At 38.8% G+C, this 23,202-nt stretch overlaps 1 protein-coding gene across 1 annotated transcript in view; it reads left to right on the top strand.

Annotated features, from left to right (window-relative positions):
* The window catches only part of LOC122738329 (deleted in malignant brain tumors 1 protein-like), a 146,609-nt gene extending 127,155 nt beyond the window's left edge, over positions 1-19,454 (top strand). Inside the window, 6 exon segments of the mRNA XM_043980376.1 lie at positions 8,283-8,315; positions 10,602-10,913; positions 14,579-14,611; positions 15,103-15,278; positions 17,257-17,648; positions 19,166-19,454. Coding sequence (XP_043836311.1) covers positions 8,283-8,315; positions 10,602-10,913; positions 14,579-14,611; positions 15,103-15,278; positions 17,257-17,648; positions 19,166-19,454 — 1,235 coding nt within the window.
* The last annotated feature ends 3,748 nt before the right edge of the window (positions 19,455-23,202 follow it).

Here is a 23,202-nt window from a genome sequence, read left to right as displayed (position 1 = left end):
CACTCCACTTCTTATATTATGGAATATGGATATAAAATCAAGGTAGTTACTATTGATTGAGCACCTGCTATGTGAAAGAAACAATTCACATAGTTTCCTATTTCTCCACAATTGTGTAAAAGCAAATAATGGAAACCAAGGAACGGAGAATGATCTGTGCTTATAAGAATAGTGGACATTTATTCCCTGCCTTAAGTAAAAGTCCACTGACATGCATTATTTCATCACAACGACCCTGTGAATTATCCACTTTTTACCAATTGGGAAACTGAACAGTTTCATCTCCGCATGTGTCCCCTTTTCTCTGTTCATGTGGCCCCCGCTCCAGTTCAGGCCTGCATTCCCTTTTTCCTAGATATTAAAAGTTTGCAAAGCACTTTATCTCATTGAGATTTATTGTAAAATAAGACTGGGAGATAAATGCTGTTACTCTTCCCAGTTTACAGATGAGGACACTAAAGTTGGCAAAGGTTGAGTGACTTGCCTGGGGTCACACACTTAGTGTGTGAGATAGAATTTTAACTCGGGTCTTCCTGACTCCAGGTTCAATATTCTATCCACTATACCACCCATTTCAGGGTTCAAATAAATCAGAATAATAATTATTTTTATATAGCACTTTAAAATTTACAAAGCACTTCACACATATTATCTGTCAGGGGGGTGATCTTATCACCATTTTATAGATAAGAAAACAGTTTCAGAGACATTAGGTGTTAGCAACTGAAGGGGAGATTGAGCTCAGTTCTTCACCACACCAAGTTCAATAGTCTCTCCTGCCAAATCTTCCCATTGTGTTCCATACCTCTGATTCCGCCAAAGACACAACTTGATCGTATGTCCTCCTGACTTGTGCTCTTGGCCTAATGACATTTGAGGGAGTAGGGAGGGGGATGAGGATATTATATTGGATAACATGAGCAAAATTCTGTGAGCTAAATGATTTTTTCAGTTATTTTCCACAAGAACCTGAAAGTCTGCAGAATTTAAACCTTTCTTTAGACAAGGAGTATATTTTCATATAAATTTAATATTTGTTATTGTTGTTACCCACCAGTTCCACTTCAACAATAGATATGAGCCCCACATCGGGTAAATTTTTCTTGTGATTTATAGAAGTGTTCTTTTAACTCTCTGTGATTGGACTTCTAATGAGTATGCTTCTATGGAGACCAATCTATGATAGGAAGAACAGGAACACCTCACTTTTCATGGCTTCTGAATTTTGTGGACATATAAGTGATGTTCATAACAATGACCCAAAGCAGGGGCAGCTAGGTGGCGCAGTGGATAGAGTACCAGCCCTGGAGTCAGGAGGACCTGAGTTCAAATCTGGCCTCAGACACTTAACACTTACTAGCTGTGTGACCCTAGGCAAGTCACTTAACACCAGTTGCCTTACTAAAAATAAATAAATAAATTAGCAAATAAATAAATGGATAAATAAATAAATGAATAAATAACATAAAATAAAACAGTGGCCGAAAGCCATCAAAAGGATGTTCATTTGCATTTAGCAGCCTTAGTTAAGGGAGGCAGCATAATTAAGTGGATAAAGAGCTGGGCTCAAAGCCAGGAGCACCTGGATTCTAGTCCTGTCTCTAAAGCATACTGGCCATGTAAACCTGGGCAAATCACTTAATCAGTGCTCCAGACCATTTTCTAATACTGTAATTTGCAGGGAAGAGGCCAATTTGCCTTAATTCACATATACCTATGTAACCCTAAGCCTTTTAAATATTGATGGAAGGAATTCCTTCCCAATACTAATAAACCCTATAGGTCTAGCCCCTTTCTTGTACTTAGTTAAGAAATCTGGGAAATGTGTAATACATTTTAGGAAGATTTCCATCAAAAATATCAGTGGATCAATTGATGAAAAGAGGTAGCAGACCAGGGATATCACTGGGATAATCCAACAGCACTGGCAGAGAGAACTTGGGCCCACTTTCATTTTTTCATAATCTACCATCCTTTAACAAACATGGGTAATTTCTAAATGAAAACAGATGTTAAAGCTCTCTTTCTACTAGGTTTTAAGTTCGATGTTACCATGTTTTTTCCTTTATACACAAACCCAACTTCATCTTCAACAGGATTGACACCACTAGTTAATGCTCTCAGCTTAATGCCCAAGTTATGAGTAGATGAGACCAATTCTCTTTTTGTATCCAAAATATTAAAAAGACAGAAAATAAAACAATTTAGTATATAAGGAGTTGAGAGGAAGCACTGTATAATAGGTAGGGAACAGACCTCAGAGTCAGAAGATCTAGATTTAAATGCCACCTCTAACACATACTAACTGTATGACCTTGGAGAAGTCATTTAACCTCTTAATGACTTAATTGTCCCAGGAAGCATTCTAAGATGATAAATTGCAGAGCAGGAGGCAATCTGTAATGTTTAATGTATGTGTATATGTGAGTATATATAATATATATATACACACAGATAAAGACATAGGTATACAAATCATGAATTGCCTCCTGCTCTACAATTTATAGCTTTATAAAACTAGCTATAATTTACCTTCTGTGTCTCTCTCTAGATATTTGGATTTTTGTCGTTTAGTCATTTCAGTTATGTCTGACTCTTCATGAACCCATTTAGGGTTTTCTTGGCAAAGATACTGAAATGGTTTGTTATTTCCTTCTCCAGTTCATGTTATAGATAAGGAAACTGAAGCAAACAGGATTAGGTGACTTGCCTAGGGTCACACAACTAGTAAGTGTCTGAGGTAAGATTTTAACTCAGATCTTCCCGATTCCAGACCTGGCACTCTATCCACTGTGCCACCTACCTGTCAAAGATAAATTATAGATAGATAGATAGATAGATAGATAGATAGATAGATAGATAGATAGATAGATAGATAGATAGATAGATAGATAGATGGATGACCATATGAATTCATTCATCACAAGGGGATTCCTAGGGAGGAAACTCCCTCCTTAGTGGGTTTAATTGTCTGTGAAACTGAAACTAGAACTGTAATATTTAAAAGGGTTAGGGTTATAAAGATATGTGTGAATGAATTTCAGTAATCTGGAGAATACACTTCTGTGGAGTAGCTTCACTCCTCTGTGATGTTGCATGTATGAATTACTATAGATTAGCATATATGTTTCTAAGAAGGGACCAGAAATTAGTTTTTATCTCTTCATGGATTTTCTTGAAGTAGGACTTTTAAAGCTCCCATTATTGATGTATTATGTGTGTGTGTGGACTACCTACCAGTCACTGCATTTTGACATTACTTTCCTTTTCTTATTTTTGGTCTTTCCTCTATTGATGATTTCAATGCAATGGATAATTGTAACAAAATTGAGAGTTCCTTTTGGTATACTATACTTTCGTCTTATTCAGTCATTCAACAATTGTCTCAAATTCTTTTTTGTGGGGAGAAGAGAGATTAGGGACCCTGGGAATCTATAATTTCATCAATGTAGATTGGGAATTCATTTGTTAACAGTATAATTTTAGAGGGTTGCCTAGGGCCCTGAGAGATAGTGATTTGTCTGTAGTCACACAGCTGTTGTGTCAGGACTTATAATCTATAAAACATCATACTCTGAATCTTCAGGAATCTTTCCTTTTAGATATATATGTCTCTGTTCACCTGAATTTATAAATACATCCCCCCTCCCCCCGCACCTTCCCTAATTAAAGAATTACAAATGGATCCACCTCAGCAATTACCTGAATAATGTAAAGCTCCAATCAGTTCAACCAGCTTTGTTGATGGAATTGCTGAAAAAAATAAAATAATTGCTTGGTTTACTGAACTGGCTACTTACTTCACTAAACTGGCCAATCATTTCAGTCTGATTTGTATCTCATAGATTTTCTCATTTCCATTTAGAATTGGTTTTAGTTTTATCCAGAAATAATTGACTTTCCTTTTTAAAGATTCCCTTGCATTTCACTGTTCTTTGCATTTTGACTTTAATGGTCAAGTCAAATTGTATTGCTTTGGGATGAGGAGCATCACAAAATATATAATGCTAAGGCAAGGTATTATGATAGAGGCTGGTTACAAAGGTAAAGATTTTTCTGTGCATGAAGATGCTCAGCATTGAAGAGGCAGCAGACCAACACCTCCCTGGGATGGTGTAACACCAGTGACTAAGGGAACTCGGACCAACTTTGTTGTTTTCCTTATATATCTGGTAAACTAGCATCCTAAATGAAGAACAGACTTTAAAGCTCTTTTTCCCCTAGGTTTTTTTTTTTTCAGGGAAATGAGGGTTAAGTGATTTGCCCAGAGTCACGCAACTAGTGTCAAGTATCTGTGGTCGGATTTGAACTCAGGTCCTTCTGAATCCAGGGCGGGTGCTTTATCTACTGCACCACCTAGCTGCCCCCTCCCCTACTTTTGTTTTGTTTTTGTTTTTTTGTTGTTGGGTTTTTTGTTTGTTCGTTTGGGGGGGGGGGGTTGCGGAGCAATGAGGGTTAAGTGACTTGTCCAGGGTCACACAGCTAGTAAGTGTCACGGGTCTGAAGTCAGATTTGAACTCAGGTCCTCCTGAATCCAGGGCCAGTGCTTTATCCACTGCGCCACCTAGCTGCCCCCGCCCCCAGTTTTAAAGATTGATGTTGGGTTTTGTTTGTTTGTTTTTCTTTTATGCACAGACACAACTTCATCTTCAACAGAATCGATGCCTTCATCCGGTAATGCTCTCAGCCTAATGCCCAATTTATTAGTAATAAATTAGTAAAATGAACTCTCCTTTTGAAGTACACTGGAGCCCCCTAGTGATATAAAGAAGGTAGAAACCTAAACAAGCAGCACCCACCATCTGGATCTTATACTGCAGGGGCTGAATGTGTGATTTCCATAGCATAGGAATGCCCTGAAAAAGAAACTCCCTCTATCAATACAGATGAGCCCCTTCTTGGCAACTTAGAGTTTCAGAGCATTGCCAAGAGTACTAAGAAGCTACATGACTTGCCCAGGGTCATATGGCCAGGACATGCCAGGAGGTCCCAAAAGTCAGTATAGTTTTATGCCTCTCTGAGTTATTAAAGCCTAATAATGCACTAAGGCTCTGGGGACAGCCTGGACCATAGCAGGCTTTTTCTCCTCTGGAGCTTGGCCTCTGAAGTCATGATTTACCCTTCATAATGTATCCAGATCCATGTAGCAGTGAATTGTGCCTTGCAAGGAATTAACTGTGTTTTATTTGGTAGCTGAAATATTCCTGTTATATTCCAGTGATCCCTTCCACATCATGGGGTTAGGGGCCACCTGGATCTGGAAAATCGGCCTGAAATTTTTTTTGGCCCTCCCCTCATACCAAATAAGAAGTCTGGGTTATTATGGTATTAAAAAAGAAAATGTGTTGATATTATACAATATATATATTTTATGCATTTCTAAGTTTCTAAACTTTTTCTGTCATCTGCTGGTCTTTGCATGTCATCCACCACTTCCACAAAGTTCCCCCAAATTTCCCATTTCATTTCTTTTGCTGAGGAATGATTTATCAAAGCTGCAATGGAGAAAGTCTCAGTGTGGAAAGGATAACTGTAATCTAACAGTGAATATTTTGGCTCCAGTGCAAATGTCTGTAGGAACTAAAATGTTCAGGTTTTTGTCTTTTCCCCAACTGATATTTCAGCCTGGTTCTCTCTTTTTCAATTACAGCTTCAACCCCAACAGAAGTAACCCCCTCCACTGGTAAATCTCTTTGTTACTTATATTCATTTTTTAAATAATGTCACTGACTTTCCTATCCAATGTAAGTCATTGAGGTAACAAATGTTTTATGTGTCTGGAGCTTTTTATGTATCTCCATTCTGATGAGAGAGCATGGTGAGAATGGATTTTGATTTGATTTTGGTTTGTTTGAGGGGCTGGCTGTTATTGTTGTTGTTTAACATATGGAGTAAATGTCACTGATAACTTAAGATTAATTGTTGGAAGCATCTAGCACCTCACTTCCTCCAAATTCCTTCTATGCCTCTTCTTTTTCTTTTAGATCAATGTCCACCAGCCCTATGTCACTTACCTTAATTATGTCCTTAAGTAGAGTATAACCCTTTCCAAGTCTAATAATGGGGAAAGACAAATACCTGTATAAAGAAAGAGTGGGGGGAGCAGCTAGGTGGCGCAGTGGATAGAGCACTGGCCCTGGATTCATGAGGACCTGAGTTAAAATCCAGCCTCAGACACTTGACACTTACTACCTGGATGGCCCTGGGCAAGTCACTTAACCCTCATTTCCCTGCCCAAAAAAAAAGAAAGAAAGAAAGAATGGCTTTGGGGCTCTCCCTTAGACTTGTCTTACAGCATAAGACAAAGTATAATACCTGAATTGGAAGGGACCTTATCTAGCCTCACCATTTCACCTGACAAAGAAACTGGGCCCCAGAGGGATGAAATAACATAGCCACATTAGTTGGTCATAGAATTAGGTTTGCTAATGCACCAACTAAGATTCTTTCTTTTCAGTATCAGGTTTTTTCTATATGTAGCCCTGTTGGTGAAGATATGATTTGACCTACATAAGAAGTTCTTTAACCTGAGTCCATGAACTTTTATATATATAATTTATATTTATTTATACATATATTTTTATATACACATATACATATATAAAGTTCATGTAAACATATACATTTTTGATAACTATTTCAAGGTAATTTTCTTTGTAATCCTCTGTATATTATATTATACATTCCAAAACATTATTCGGAAAAGGAGTCTGTAAACTTCTGTATTTTTCACCAGCCTACCAGAGGGGCCATGAAACACAATAAGATTAAGAATCCTTGGATTAGATGTTCTATCCAAGTTGGCATAATAATCACCCATGGAATATGAGATCTCCACCATATAATGTCCAAGTATTTTATTCTTTTAGTACCCAGCATTGCTATATAGTAAGTGGTAAGCAAATTTAATAAAAAGGTCTGTTTTTTTAATCACCATTTAAATTTGATCTTTTTCTTTTTTCCATTTTTGCAACTGTGGCCAAAGTGATCTATGCCTCCTTTACTGGTTTTTTTTTTTGGGGGGGGGGTTGTTTTTGTTTTTTTTGCAGGGCAATGGGGGTTAAGTGACTTGTCCAGGGTCACACAGCTAGTAAGTGTCAAGTATCTGAGGCCGGATTTGGACTCAGGTCCTCCTGAATCCAGGGCTGGTGCTTTATCCACTGCGCCACCTAGCCGCCCCCTCCTTTACTGGTTTTTAACGAATCCTTATGGGTTTTCCTTTCAACTCAACACAACAAATATTCTCAGCATCTTCTATGTGAAGACATAGTTTTCAGTGTCACTGAGAGGGCTTGGGCTATTTTTTGTGCCTAGAACAATATCAATACAAGGAGACTTGGGACTTTCTTACAAGGAAATATGATTGACACAGTCAAGTGTCAACCCACTAATGTCTCCTATTCCTATGGAAAGTATGTCTTGAAGAGTATTTTGGGAAGAAGCATAACACCAGCCTTTCTTTCCTCAATCCTCTGCCTCCAACTCATGGTTTGCAGTCCAACCCATTTGACCTTGACAAAATAGAGTGGAACCCTTTTATAAGGCCCCTTTATATTGAGGGAAGAAAGGCTTAATGCCAATTTCCAGGTGTCCTCATTTAATCCATATAATAAGCATTCAAATTCACTAATCAGCTATGTAAAAAAAAATGTTTCTGTTTTATTTTGCTTGCAGATCTCGCACATTTAATGCCTATTTCAGCAATACTGTAAAACCCTTGAAGCAAACTTTTTAAGCTTTTTTTAAGTATTGAGTTTGGGGAGAGAATACTTAATTCTCCATCTTTTTTTTTTCCAGTTACACCTTCAATGTCAACAGAAGTACCTTTACCTGGTAATGCTTTCTGCCTATTGATAAAATAATTTATCCTACTCTCCATCACACTTACCAAACTAAAACAAAACCCTCTTCCCCCACCTCAGTATCTCTATTCCAACCATTCCCTATTCCTGGAATACTCCCATCCCCTTCCTCAATAAATAGAGTGAGAGAAGCCATCCATGGTAAACAACCTTCTCAAGAAGTTTTGTGGGATGATAGCAGGTAGTATGGATCAGCCAAAGTTTGGGGTACATGGGGGAGATATGGGCATGTTTTTAGGCAGTAAAGAAACAGCTGGAAGACATGGAGAAATTGAAGATAAGTGAAAGAGTAGAGATGATAGAAGGGGAAATCTGCTAGAAAAGATGAGATGGAACAGGATTACTTGAGCATTATAATGGCTGTGAAGATCTGCTCAAAATCAGTTCTTTAATGTTTGATTTTATTTCTTACATTGACAGCTCCCACTGAAGTAGAAACAGCCCCTACACCTGGTAAAAAATATATATATATTTCTTTCCTCCTCTCCCCCCTTCCCTTCCTCCCTTCCTTTCCCCTTCCTTTCTCCATACCTTTATTCCCTCCCTCCTTCCTTCCCTCCTTTCTTCCTTTCCTCTTTCCACCCTTCCTTCTGTCTCTTTGCCTCTTTCACTCCCTCTTCCTGTTCCTCCTTCCTTCCCTTCCTGTGTCTCTCCCTCCTTCCTTCCCTCCCTCTTTCCAATTCATTCTTCTCTCTCCTTCTTTTCATTCTCCTTCCTTCCTTCCCTCCTTCATTACTTTATTCCTCTATTCACTTACTTCCAGCTGATAGAATGAACATATCTGTATGCCACGTCACAACAGGAATGATGTGATGTTGAGCTGCCTGACCTATGGATTCCCTTTTTACATACAACTCTAACAAGCACTGGTCTCTGGTTTCCAAGATAACACCAAATAGAGGTAGTGTGTTAGAAGGAAGCAGTGGGGTGTAGCAGAAATAACACAGCTTTCGGTGTCTGAAGAGCTAGATTTGAATTCTACCTCCTCTGTTTAATATTTGAATGAACTTGTATTATAAAACTGATATTTATTAAGTTGTGTGTAGGAGAAATGTAAAGTTGAGATAGTGCTAGGTCTCTACACCCAGGATGCTTTTGATGTCATAGGGCTAGAGATACTAGCAGAGAAGAGTTATAATAGGCCCTGGAAATCATCTGCCTAGATGTAATATTTTAAGCTACGGTATGAATTTCCAAAGGAAAGAATATAGAGTAATACAAAGCTAAACCTTTGAAGGGGTTGGGTGGCTAGGTGGCACAGTAGAATACCAGGCCTGGAGTCAGGAAGATTCATCTGGCCTTACACATTTACTAGCTGTATGACTCTGAGCAAGTCACTTCACCCTGTTTGCCTTAGTTTCCTTGTCTGTAAAATGAGCTGGAGAAAGGAACAGCAAACCACTCCAGTATCCTTGCCAAGCAAACCTCAAATGAGGTCATGAAGAGTCAGACATGACTGAAAACAGCTCAATGACAACAACATGAAGGGGTTAGGAAGAAGATGAAGAACTAGTCAAGTTACGGAGGAGGGATGATTAGAGAGGTCAAAGTAGAATCCAATAAGCATGATATCTCAGAAAACCAAAGAAGGAGGATGTTCCACATTATCATATATGATAGTGCCTAGGGATAGATGGAACTGTGATTTCATGGGTATAAGAAACTTCTGGGTGGGGAAATTCACTTTACCAAAGCAAGCTGACTTTTCTGCAATTAATATTCTTCCAAAATTTCACTGAGCACTGGAAAGATCAAGTGACTTGCTCTAGGTAACACAACCACTACATGTCAGAGATCATACTTGAACCCAGGCATTCCTAGTTCCAATGACAAAGTCCAATTCACTACACTAGTGTGACTCTTCACAGTATCAAGGAGGATAGGCAAAGAATCTGCCATTTTTTTTTTCAGTTTAGGGAACTCTCAGAATGAGACCTTCCCCCCACAGAGGACAGACAACTATAATTTAGTAGGGAAGTACTAAGGAGTTGCCCAAGTCACACAGCATTTAAGTGATTTGCCAGGGTCACACAGCTAGTTTCATAGGAGAAATATGAGCCAGATCTTCCTACCTCTAAGCGCAGCACCTCATTCATTAAACCATTACACCTCAATGTCAGAGAGAATGAACGCTGAAAGGGTAGCTTTGGATTTCACACTTGGGAAGTCATTAGTAGGGATGGAACCCCAGTAAAAAGGGAGTTGAGGAAATAGTGGATAGTCAGCAAGGCAAAACATAAGGTACAAAACAAATTTTTTTTTTTAAAAATTTAGCTGTGGAAAAGGAAAAGGGAAGTGGGATGGTAATTATAGTACTTAGGTCAGCAGAAAGAATTTCCTTCTTCATCAGCTTTTTCTGGAGCTTACTAGGGCCAGCTCAAATGCCAAATATTAAAGCCATTGGAAAAAAATGACATGGAGTTGATTAGACAATAGCAACAAGATTGGGAAGAGAAGGTATATGCAGATGACATGGACCTCAGGAGATGAAAATTCATTGAACTCTATGATAGAAGAGATATTGTGGAAAGAGGCGCAGTGAAAAGAACAGGGAATTTGAAGTCCAGGCCTGTGTTCTCTCTTCCAGGTTCTATTTTCTTCCTGATATATATAAAAATCAGACAGATAATAGGCACTCAATAAATGTTCATTAATGTTGAATGAATGAGAGTATCAAACAAGAAGACATAAATAACCAAGATTTCATCTCACTTTGAACCCTTCTTTGGTCTTTTCAAGATTTGCCACTCAGACTTGTGAATGGAGGGAACCGGTGTGAGGGTCGGATTGAAGTCCGTTACAAGGGCCTATGGGGCACCGTGTGTGATGACCATTGGAACATAAAGAATGCACGAGTTGTCTGCAGGCTGCTTGGCTGTGGCAAGGCTGTAGGAGCCCCTGGACGTGGACACTTTGGGGCAGGAGTGGGAAATATATTACTAGATGATGTACGCTGTGTAGGAAATGAGGCTTCTTTGGATCAATGTCATCATTCAGGATGGGCCGTCCACAACTGCAAACACCAGGAAGATGCAGGGGTCATCTGTGCCGGTATGTAAAAGGTCATCCTACTGAAGATAAAGATAAAAACCAGTTTAATCCTTCTGACTTTGCCATTCAAGGTCTTTGAGAATGAAATTGACTCACTTTTTTAGGTACAATGAATGAGTCTCACTTTGGGGTTTATTTTTTCCCACCAAACATCTGTGATCAAAATTCATAAACCCCAAGAAAATCATATCTTGGCTAGGTCCTCACAACCAAGTATAATTGTAAAATTGAAATAATTAAGCAAATGGAGGTGGGGAAGCCACTTAGGTAACTGTACATTTTTTCACATAAATTATCCTTATTAAGCCTTGCTTCTCTCCTTGACTTTTGAATTTATAACCTGGCCCTAAGTCAATGATAAAATTTATTTTAGGATTTCTATTCTGAAGCATATTTGAAAGAATACATTGAGATTATTAGACCACTACACAAGAGTTGGGAGGTGGGAGGAATATCTAATTTATGCTAAATAATCTCTCAAAATGACATATTAAAAGAACAGAAAAGCAGAACAATACTCATAAGAAGAATTACCATTCTATTTTATACTCATGGTTTGTCCAGCCCACTATTCTATCTCTGGAAGGATACCATGGATGTTATAGAAAGGTATTTCTGTTTGGAAGAACATAGTTGTTCTCCCTGATATTACTGCCAAAAATTAGAGACCTCTCCCTAAAATCTTAGTTTTCCCTTTACTAGTCAGTATAAAGTTATCATCCATAGCACGTTAGTCAAACTTTTTTAGATTATATTTTCAGCCTATGTACCTCTTAAAACAAGTCTTCTATACTTATTATCTATTATATGAAGTGGTATTTACTCAAGTTTCCAAGGTACCCCATGGTTATCTTATTCTGGTATCTTGAAAATAAATATTTTTATACTTATTTATAATCATAAGTAGCCATATTATTCGTGAATTAGTAGGCTTTAATCATTTTATTGATTTAACCACTTCATGTTACACATTTTAAAAGGAATATTAACAGGCTGGAACCAATTTAGAAGTAGGTTTCCATGATGTTGGGGGAATTTGATGGCTTGTCACATAAGTATAAATGGAAGGAAATGGGAATTTTTAGCATGGAGAAGAAGAGGCTCAGAGGAGCAAGGTAGCTGGCTTCAAATCTTTGAAGGGCCACCATGTCAAAAAAAAAGGCTTAGACTTATTAAGATTGTCCCCCAAACTATCTCTACGTGTAACTGGAAAATAATAAAATACTTATATTCAAATTTAAAAAAAAGATTGTCCCCAGAGGGTATTATTAGGGTCAAGTTGATTCAAGACAGATTTTAGCTCAGTATAAATGAGGTTCTCCAGACATGGAAAAGCTAGCTCCTGAGCTCCCTATCACTGAAGATGTTCAACTAGTAACTAGCTACCTAAATGATTATCAGGAATTTTATAAAGATTCAGGTATCCAATAGGAAATGGAGTTGATTAATTCTAAGTAGAAGATTCTATCATTCTCTATAAAGGGAGGGAGAATCAAAAGTTAACCATTAAAACTTGGTAAAAGTTGATGAAAATATTAATCATGTCAATTAACACTGAGGTCCACCATAGTCATTCTTTGCCATTATCTTGACTGTTGTTTTTATCTGATTACATTTTCAGGCTATGCCAGTGAAAGTGGAGGAACCAATCAAAATGGTAATTAATGACTTATTCCTCATTCCTTTTTGTAGTGAGACATGTCTTGCCAAACCACTGTTTGAGCTTTCCCTGTTATCTGAGAAAAATCTTTACTAACCAAATGCCTTTTCAAAAGAACTACAAGTAATTTAAATATTCTAAGGGAAATGAGAAATCTCTCATAATCAAAAAGATAACTATGGGACTTCACCTTATTTATGAGTAAGCTGTTCTTTGAACATTGAATAAAAGAATTCTAAATACAAAAATCTACACAATTAGAGTAGCCATTAAAGAAAGTGATGATAGGGGCAGCTAGATGGCGCAGTGGATAAAGCACTGGCCCTGGATTCAGGAGGACCTGAGTTAAAATCCGGCCTCAGACATTTGACATGTACTAGCTGTGTGATGTTGGGCAAGTCACTTAACCCCAATTGCCTCACCAAAAAAGGGAAAAAAAAAAAAGAAAGTGATGATATCTTTTGTGGTTCCCTTAGGGGAATTTCAGGTCACAAAGGCACAACCTTGTAATTTTACCAGGTACCTTCCTTAATACCCTCCTTACTGCTGGGAAATCTCAGATATTGAGGGAGATGCTCATCAGGTTTCCAGGTGGTTGTACTTGCTTTTGTTCATGATTTCCTGGTCCTACTCCTTGTTTGTTGGCATTAGGATAAAATTTGAGAGGAGACACCTTCAGTGAAGCCACTTGAACTATGCAATGCTTCATATTCAGAGCTGCCACATTCCATAGCACCGTGTATATTTTGAAAGATAATAAACCCCTTGAAGATAAGGACTATTTTGGCACAGTGGATAGAATGCCAGTTCTGGAGTCAAGAGGAACTGAGTTCAAATCCAACCTCAGAGGAGGCAGCAGCTAGATGGCACAGTGGTAAAGCACCGGCCCTGGATTCAGGAGTACCTGGGTTCAAATCCGGCTTCAGACACTTGACACTTACTAGCTGTGTGACCCTGGGCAAGTCACTTAACCCTCATTGCCCTGCAAAAAAATAAAAAAATATATTTTTAAATAAATAAACAAATCTAACCTCAGACACTTACTAGTTATGTGTCTCTAGGCAAGTCATTTAACCCTGTTTGCCTCAGTTACTCATCTATAAAATGAGCTGGAAAAGGAAGTAGCAAACCACTTCAGTACCTTTGTCAAGAAATGGGGTCATGAAGAGTCAGACACAACTAAATTGACATAACATCAACAATAGCATGGGGTCAAGCGCATGGTAGGTACTTTATAAATGCTTTTTGGTTGATTGATATACACAAAGTACCCACCAGCTAGTACCATTTTTTCCATTTCTCTGGAAACCACAACTCTGTCAGTTCTGGGACAAAGAGAAACAAACAGAAATGAAAACAGTCTGAACTATTTCATTCTTTCACTAAAATCAATGTTGCCTGTTCCTGAGATGTTCTGTCTCCCAAACTGACCATGCTATAGTTGAAAAACACTGAATTTGGAATCAAAGGATGTGGGTTCAAATCCTAGCTTTGTGATTTATTGCCTGTGTGACCTTCTTCAAAATATTTCCCTTCTTCAGTCCTCAGCCACTTAGTATGTAAAATGAAGGCAATTCAAATGATGACCTCATCTGTAAATCCACTTACTCCATCTACCTTGATAGGATGAGACATTCCTAACCTTTTTTGTGTAATGGCCCCCATGACACAAAGCCTATGAGCCCCTTCCCAGAATATTGTTTTAAAATGCATAATATAAAATACATAGGATTACAAAGAAAATCAGTTGGATTGGATTGGATTGGATTCCTATCCAAGACCCCCTGAAATCTATCCATAGATCCTTGGGACAGGAGGGCTTGGACCCCAAATTAAGAATTACTCTTTTGCCTACTATTTTGTCTTCTATTCCCAGTAAGCTTTGCACTTAATGACTTAAATTAGATAAGACTCTTTATTCACTTATTTGAATTGATAGCTGATATATTTTTCAAAGATCTTTCAGCAAAGGTGAAAGTGTCTTATTCTTTTTCCCCAAAACTAGGTTTAACCAGTTCTGTTGTACCCAAGGAAAACAGTAAATAATTTTATCATCCTGGGTTTGAAATTCTCCCAAATGGGACAAGTAACCAAAAGAACAGTTGCATGAAGAGACCATGCTTCTGTGTCTCTGCTATTCACCCTCATTCCTTCCCACATGATGAAGGTGGAGGTTCAGGGGCTAGTAGAGAAGAAAAAAGATCCTAGGTATATCTGATTTGTGATATTCTCCAACTCCTCCCTGCTTCTCAAACAGAATAAAAGTGAGATTCACTGAAAGGTTGAGGGATTCTGTCAACTTGGCCTCTAGGTGTGAAATGCACTGTCTTTCTAACACAATGATGATGCATGCTGCATTGTCCATGGGACCCTGGCTTTCAATTTGTTCTATTGGTAGGGCTAGGTCTGGAATGGTTTAGCATTTATGTGGTGCTGCCCATTGACAGTATATGCATAAACTAGTCTTCTCAAAACTCACATGTTCAGTGACCTGGTGCCCTTTATAAATATGTTTCCGTCTCCTTCCAGCCCAGCTTTCTTGCTTCCCAGATCGATTCCAAGCTGTCATTGACCGAGGCTACCTTCAGCAACTAGGCTACTCTCCCTGGAATGTGCACATGAATGACAGGTTATGCAGACCACAGATTGCAGGACGCTTTCTTATATTTGACATACCTTTCGGCAAATGTGGGACAATCAGACAGGTAAGATATTGACTGGAAGGTCAAAGGGGTACGGATCTTATTCAATGGATATTTAAAGCAACATTTTTTTTAAAAGATTGTGTGATTGGTAAAGAAGGAAAACACTAGGACACCTGTTTTTCAATATGATTTCTATAATATGAAATACTCCTTTTCCCTTTCTATAGGGCAGGGCCCCTTGCCATTTGGCTGTCACAGTGTGAAGTGGTAAATGACACAGGATTGGTAGTTTCACTATCCACCAAGATGCATTTTCAAAGTACCATTATTACAATTGAAAATCACAGCCTATGAAGGGAAAACAATTAAAAAAATACTGGTGTTCAAAGGGCACCCTTGAGCATGTGGAGGCCAAGAGGATAAAGAGGTAGGAAGGTAGGAAGGAAGGAAGATAGGAAGGGAAGGGAAGAAGAAAAGGAAAGAAATAAGGAGAGAAGGAAGGAAGAGGGGGAGGAAGAAAAGGAATATTAATAAAACATGTTTTTTAAAAATACATAGAAAGGGGCAGCTAGGTGATGCAGTGGATGGAGCACTGGACCTAGATTCAGAAGGACCTGAGTTCAAATCTGACCTCAGACACTTGACACTTACTAGCTGTGTGACCCTGGGCAAGTCATTTAACCCTCATTGCCTCACCAAAAAGAAATACATAGAAAGAAATACATAGACAGAAACAAAAAAGTCCAGAAAGCTATATAATCAGAGCTGAGTTTTTTGCTATGTGAAGCTTAATAAGTACTTTTTCATAACAAATTGTACTTTATAGAAGGTCACTGGTTCCTGTTTTGGTTTTGCACATTAAATATGTGTGTTGATTGTTAAGCTCATGAAGATTTTTACTTTGTAAAAGGGAAAGTGAATAGCCCCACTTTTCCCTGTTTCTCCTTAAACCAACCATCCTCCACACCTCCTCCAAAGCTCACCACTATGTAGGTCACCTTGGGTTTGGAAGAACACAAATCAGGACAGAAGCAGAGGCAAAGGGGACCAGAACTGGAGTGGATGCTAAGAAAAAGGCTGAGACTAGAGCTGAGCTGAGGATGGAGCAAGGACTAAATGATGGAGTAGAATGAGATCGATAAAGGTCTAGTATAAGTTAGGGCTGCTGAGCTATCTGATTCCTATTCTGATCCAACCAATGATCATACCCATGATCAGCCTCAGTTTTCTCATCTGTAAGATGGGGGAGGGGGGTAGTTGTACAAAATGGTCTCTGAGTTTCCTTCTAGCTCTAAGTCAATTATTCTCTGAACCAAACCAAGCAGGTTCCACTGAATACAGGTATGATAAATCAGCCAATTAGCTTGTCACCTGCCCCATGAGATTCACAACTGAATTTGGTTCATGAAAGAGATGGAAATTCTCAGAGGAAGAGCATTGTGTTTCTGCTAGAGAAATATCAACAAGGATTCCATGCAACTCCTCCCTAACCACCATAGGAGATATGAGTTGACAACCATTGGTGGCATCAGTTCAAATGTCAAGCCCCAAGTAAAACCTTGCACAACAGCTCCTCAGCCTACAAACCTAGAAAAATCCTTGTCATGAACCCATAGAGATTCCTTTCCTTCATAGGCTGTGAGACCTGCAGGACTGGGCCATAACCCTACCTATGATTGCTATGCCAAGACCATGACATGTCAAGGTAGAATCCTTAGTCCGTGATAGTCTCATAAAACAAGGATCTCACCATTTTTCTACTACCATGTGTTGCTTGTCTTATCTAATCTCCATTTAAGAGGTCTTTGTTGGGGCAGCTAGGTGGTATAGTGGATAGAGCACCAGCCCTGGAGTCAGGAGTACCTGAGTTCAAATCCGACCTCAGACATTTAACGCTTACTAGCTATGTGACCTTGGGCAAGTCACTTAACCCCAATCGCCTCACTTAAAAAAAAGAAGAAGAAGAGGTCCTTGTTAAGGAGTATCATTGACCAGGAGGTCCTGTGCTTTGGTGACTAGTTGTTGTCATTTTTTGCAGGACAAGTTTGGTTCTGTCAGTTACTCCAACACAATCAGGACAAGAAGCCGGGCGCACTCAGGCCGCATCATTGTAAAGCACAGGGTGCCTCAGCTGAAATTCACGTGCAACACAGACCGAACTCCAGTAGTTGAAATCATCCATGTGACTGACACCCCTGAGGAGGATAGTCAGTTTGCCAACTATGATGTATCCATAACATTTATTGAGTCACCAGAACTCCAGGTTCCAGAGACCATGACATCTCACCACGATGGCCCAGGGAAAGAGGTCTTCTTTCAAGCCACACTCCATAGCCCAGATCCAAACCTAATGCTATTTGTGGACACATGTGTGGCCTCTCCTGATGCCAATGATTTTTCAACTGTGAAGTATGTCTTAATCCAACAAGGGTAAGGAAAATACAGTTTTCTTCTTGATGATCTAAGGATGGGCACACACCATTTCTTTCTTTGGGGAATCAGTACTTTTTTATGCTTAGCAATGACTTTTTAAATGACACAAAAAAATACTTACAAAGCCTTAGTCGGGTAGATTAGCACTGTCATCATCCCTATGGTCCTCATGAAGAGGCTATCACAGGTGCATTAAATGGCTGTTCCTGATCACTTCGGCTCTCACAGTCTCACGTTGATACAAATAATCTAGTATGCGTACTCCTCCTCTTTTAACTTTTATAGCTCTATTGTTCATATTTCGACTTTAGGTGTCTTCTCTTGGGTAAGGATAAGCTCTACTACCCCAAACTTTATTCTGCATTCTAATTAGATTTTTCCAAGATCCCTTTGCATCATTTAAGGATTTTTATGCCTTTTTGAGTTCCCAAGAAATAGGGGTGGGAAGGAAACATAGAGGGAGGGAGGAAAGAAAGGAAAAGGGAGATAAAGGGTCAGAGGGAGGAGGGAAAGAGGGGGTGAGACAGAGAAGGAGAGGGTGAGACAGGGAGGAAGAGAGGGAGAAAAAGAGAGAAAGAGAACAAGGGGCAGCTAGGTGGCGCAGTAGATAGAGCACCGGCCCTAGAGTCAGGAGTTCCTGAGTTCAAATCCGGCCTCAGACACTTAACACTTAACTAGCTGTGTGACCCTGGGCAAGTCACTTAACCCCAATTGCCTCACTAAAAAAAAAAAAATAATAATAATAATAAACAACAAGAGAACAAGAGAGAGATCAAAAGAGTGAGAGGGCAAGAGAGAATGAAAGAGAGAGAGTGAGAGAGATCCTTATTAGGGCAGGGTCACTGAGATTTTTGTATCCCAGATTTTTGTACCCCAGTGTGACGAATTTAGAACTTGCTAACTGTACTTGAAATCCTTCAACGGCATAAACAACAGGATTTAGTACCTAATTGTCTAAAACAAAATTTAATTTGTTAAAATATGAAATTAGTGTATATCCAGCTGGGGTATGCTGTCTACTTTGCCTATCTTTATACAGTGGCTTCCTAGAAAGCTTTCCCAGGGTTCAATTTGTGGTACTTGCCTTCAGCACAAAAACTCCTAACTATGGCTCTGCTTATATAAGTTTCCATTTCCTCTAACGGGATAAATGTGTACAGATCCATAATGAGCAAAATTCCAAGCATTTATCACAATCATAGCTCAAACCATCTGAAATCTGAAGTTCCTAGACCTGCTGCTAACTGGGGACAGCGCCATTGCCCACACCACACCATGTACCTCTGGCTGCCATTTGCCATCAGGTACAACTGAAGATATATATGGTTGTCTCAGAACATAACCAGCAGTGTATTCCTGCCAATTCAGGCACAGTAGAATAGATTTGACTATGGATGCCTGCTTTAGAGTAGAGGGGCCAAAATACTTTGTAAAGCTTAAACTGGTAGAGAAATATTAGACATTATCATCAATAATGTAGTAATTAATGAGATGGGTCATTTTCTTTTCCATAGATGCATTAAGGACAATTCCTATGCAAACCTTGACTCTCACCACAAGAATGTGGCACAGTTCAAATTCAACGCCTTCAACTTCCTGGACAACTATAATGTGGTTTATCTACAGTGTAAGGTTGTGGTGTGCAAGGCAGATGACTACTCTTCACGATGCTACAAGGGCTGCATGGGTCGGAACAAGCGAGATACTAGTGACCAGGGAGAAATAGAAGCGGCAAAGGAGGGATCTGCATTTATAGGACCTTTGGAGATACAGAAAGGAGTCAATCAGAGGAGGCTACAGTGATTTCTCCAATTTTCACAAAAATCAGTTTTGAAATTAAGCGGCAAAGTTTTTTTTTTCCAATTTCTTTACAAAGTGATTCTTTTAAAATTTCCCCAGAACTTCAGAACCCTCTTGTGTTTCTATCACACTCTACCTTGTAATATACATAAATAGACATATATGTAAATATTTGTGTTCATGCCTTATCTGTTGCACCTTTCCCTCCCCCCCCCCAATATAGTAAGTTCCTTGAGGGTCAAAATGACAATAGTTCTCATCCTTATATCCTCAATATAAATGTGCACAGTGTCTTGCACATTGTTGGCATTTGACAAATATTCTTTGGGGGTTTGACAAGTCAGATGTTACCAATTTTAGTGAAAAAAAATAAAGTTAGATTTATTCATTTAGTGTTTCTAAGTAAAATTTATGTCTCTATTTCTAAAATTCCAAAGTGATAACCTAAGCCCTTTGCAGTTTAGAAATGCTAACTTTTTAAGTATTCATGATAAAAAAGACATCAATCACTAACTAAAAATATATAAATTAGAGTATGTTAATATAAAATGTCTTTATTTTAATCAGATTGATTGTTGTGTTTCTATGATACATTATAAATTTTAAAGTAATTTCATGTACTTGGTATCAAGTAGATCTTTGTTCATAGACTGACCTTACTTGATATGCAGAAGGAGTCAAGTAAGACTACTAATTTCTCTCCCCTGTCTAAGTGAGAATTAATTCTTAGTTCCTGACAAGTTTGAAAAGCCAGGCTGGAAATATGTAACCAGCAAGAAAGAAGTTGATCACTCTCTGCAAACCTCTTCAAAACTGCAGTCTCCAAAGAAAGAATTATGCTCCAGAGACAAAGTAATTAAAGTTGATTCTGAAAGATATGAAAAAGAACAACCCTAGGTAAAGAAGAATTCATGGGAATTATCACGGGAGAACATGAATACTTGGAATGCTCATTCATTGCTTTCCCTAACAACTGTCTTCACAAACCCTAAGCAGAGATAACTCAAAGAATTGTGCAGAGGGGCAGCTAGGTGGCGCAGTGGAAAGAGCACGGGCCCTGGAGTCAGGAGGACCAGAGTTCAAATCCCGTCCTTAGATACTTAATACTAGCTGTGTGACCCTGAGCAAGTCACTTAACCCCAAGTGCCTCACAAAAACAAAACAAAACAAAAACAAAAGAATTGTGCAGAGCCAGGTCCTAGGTAGGGCTCCCCTGCAGTTTCAGTGACTCTCTCCAAATACCTCCCTCCCTAACTCTCAAGAAGCAACAGACACTTACTTTACCCAGCCCAATAAAAGAAAGGAGAAAGAGTAAAAGAAATTTAGTGAACTGAAAATGAAAATGGTCAAATGGCTGCATTGAGCCTGAGAGAACAGCTAGCTTTGGAGAGTTCCACATCCTAGAGGGTACTCAAGGTCCCACTGAACTCTATATCCCCCAGGAGAGGAAGCAGAGTAAAGCAGAGTAATCTCAGTGTCCCAGTCTCAGCAGTCTCTGGCACCAGAGACAAAGGAGAAGCCAGAGAGTAAGCAGTGTGGAATACAAGAGATCAAAGACCAAAATCCCAAAGATAGCATGAGAAAAAACCTTAATAAAAGCAACAATAGAAAAACAATAGACAAGACCCTAAAAATCAGAAGAAAAAAGAGAAAACCCCCAAAGCAAAACCAAAGTAGGATTCACAAATACTATAATAAGGAAAGTGAACAAATAACACCTGGATGATGAAAGGGGAAACTGGCAGGGGCAATAGCATTCAACACATAAATTCTGAGTTCAAGTGACTGACCTTAAGGATGTGGCACACAGAAATGACTTAAGGATCATAGGTCTCCAGAAGAATACAACAAACCCTAACACAAACACCCTAATTCAAGAAAGAATGCCAGAAAACCATCTAAAACTTCTAAATACAGACAACAAAGCATTAATCAAGAGAATCCACAGCTCTTTACCAGAAACAAAGCTTCATTTCAAACTCTAAGACCTACTTGTTAATTTTAATAATTTCAATAACAATTTTGCAAATGGCCAGAAGAAAGTCCTTCCCATATGAAAGAAAGGCAAATTGAATAACATGATTATTCCATAGTTACAAGAAATCAGAATAGGGAACAGGATGATATATTCCAAGAAGCAATGGTATTCATGAAATAAACTATTATGGGGTCTAATAATGAAAAAAGGTAGACACTCAAAAAATTCATTTAATGTATTACTGAGGAAAAATAACGTGAACAGATCTGACTGGCTAATATCAGAAATGGAAGCATAAGAAAGGCAAAGAACTACAATTATCAAGAAAAGAATAAGTAGCAAAAATAATTATCTCAAGTTTAGAGACTATTGATTTATTTTTTAGCAAAGAGAAAAAAATATCTAAGGGGTGAAAGAAGAAAGAGACTATTGAGAGATAAAAAAGAGCTAAAGATGTCAAGAGAACTTAACTCAGGAGAAGCAAAGTAGGAAGAGCTGGATTGAGGCCCTAGGAACTAATCCCCTGGCTTCCCCCCACCAAGTAAATTATACTCTCCTGTAGGAGAGAACAGAAGAATAGGAAAAAAATCAGTGATATATTCATACTAAATTTGTGGTTGAACAGCGAAGGAATGATGGTTTTTATTGTCTATTAACAAGAAAGAGGACTGTGGATGAAAGGAATGGTGTAGGGAAGGGACTAGGACCAACACTGGAATGGGGAAGATATCACCCTAGATGGTGGTATTGAAGAGCATTTTTGTAGTTGAAGAGATGTGAGTTTACAGTGGGTGGTGGAGCAATTGAAAAGAGTTTGGAGGAAAAATCCGTATTTTGGAAGCCCATTTTCTCTAAGAAATTGTTGTGCCTCCAGGGGTGTTATTCTGCCACAGAAAAAGGGATGTGTGAGTTCCTAAATGGAGCTGGGACACAATGGAGTAAGGACAACATAGAGCCAGAGAAGGAATAGTCTTGAGGATGGAAACTGATCACAGAAAATAACAACTTTATATAATGCTTTAACCTTTGGAAATTGCTTTATATCTCATTTGATTCCCCACAACAACCCTGAGAGGTAAATATGAACCTCCCTGTTGTCATTTTGTAGATGAGGGAACTGGGTATATAGAAGCTAAGTCATTTGCCCAGGTTCACATAGCTAGTGTTTAAGATGAGATTTGAACTCAGCTTTTCCTGACTTCAAGTCTAGCACTCTTAATTAACATTGGAAGGATGGGGCACATCAGTTGATGTGTGATTGATTGATTTGCTTAGGTTTTCAAGGTATCCTTAATTTCTAATCCTCCTAGTAGACGGACCACCTAGTTGCCTAGAAGGCACTTTACATCTCATCAGGTCTAATTTTACATAGGAAGAAATTGAAGAAGCCCAGAGGGGTGAGGTGACATCCAAAATTACAGTTAAGAGGCTGCAGATTAGAAATTCATGGGCCAGCTAGGTGGTGCAGTGGATAACGCACTGGCCCTGGATTCAAGACGACCTGAGTTCAAATCTGACCTTGCACTTTGACATGTACCAGCTGTGTGACCCTGGGCAAGTCACTTAACCCTCATTGCCCCACCAAAAAAAGAGAAAAATTCATAACCAGGGTTCTTTCCACCACAGTTGGATTTTTTTCCTCTTTTTTCATGGAACTGACCCTACTTTTCAGCCAACTGAATGTAGTAATTATTAGCTTGTCATTTACATAAAACTTGAGACAAAAAAATGTAAAACACACAAACAGTGACCAAGGATGTCTTTCCTCTGGTA

This window comes from Dromiciops gliroides, chromosome 2 (assembly GCF_019393635.1).
Source record: "Dromiciops gliroides isolate mDroGli1 chromosome 2, mDroGli1.pri, whole genome shotgun sequence".
Taxonomy (NCBI): Eukaryota; Metazoa; Chordata; class Mammalia; order Microbiotheria; family Microbiotheriidae; genus Dromiciops; species Dromiciops gliroides.
This window is presented reverse-complemented; position numbering and strand designations above follow the sequence as displayed.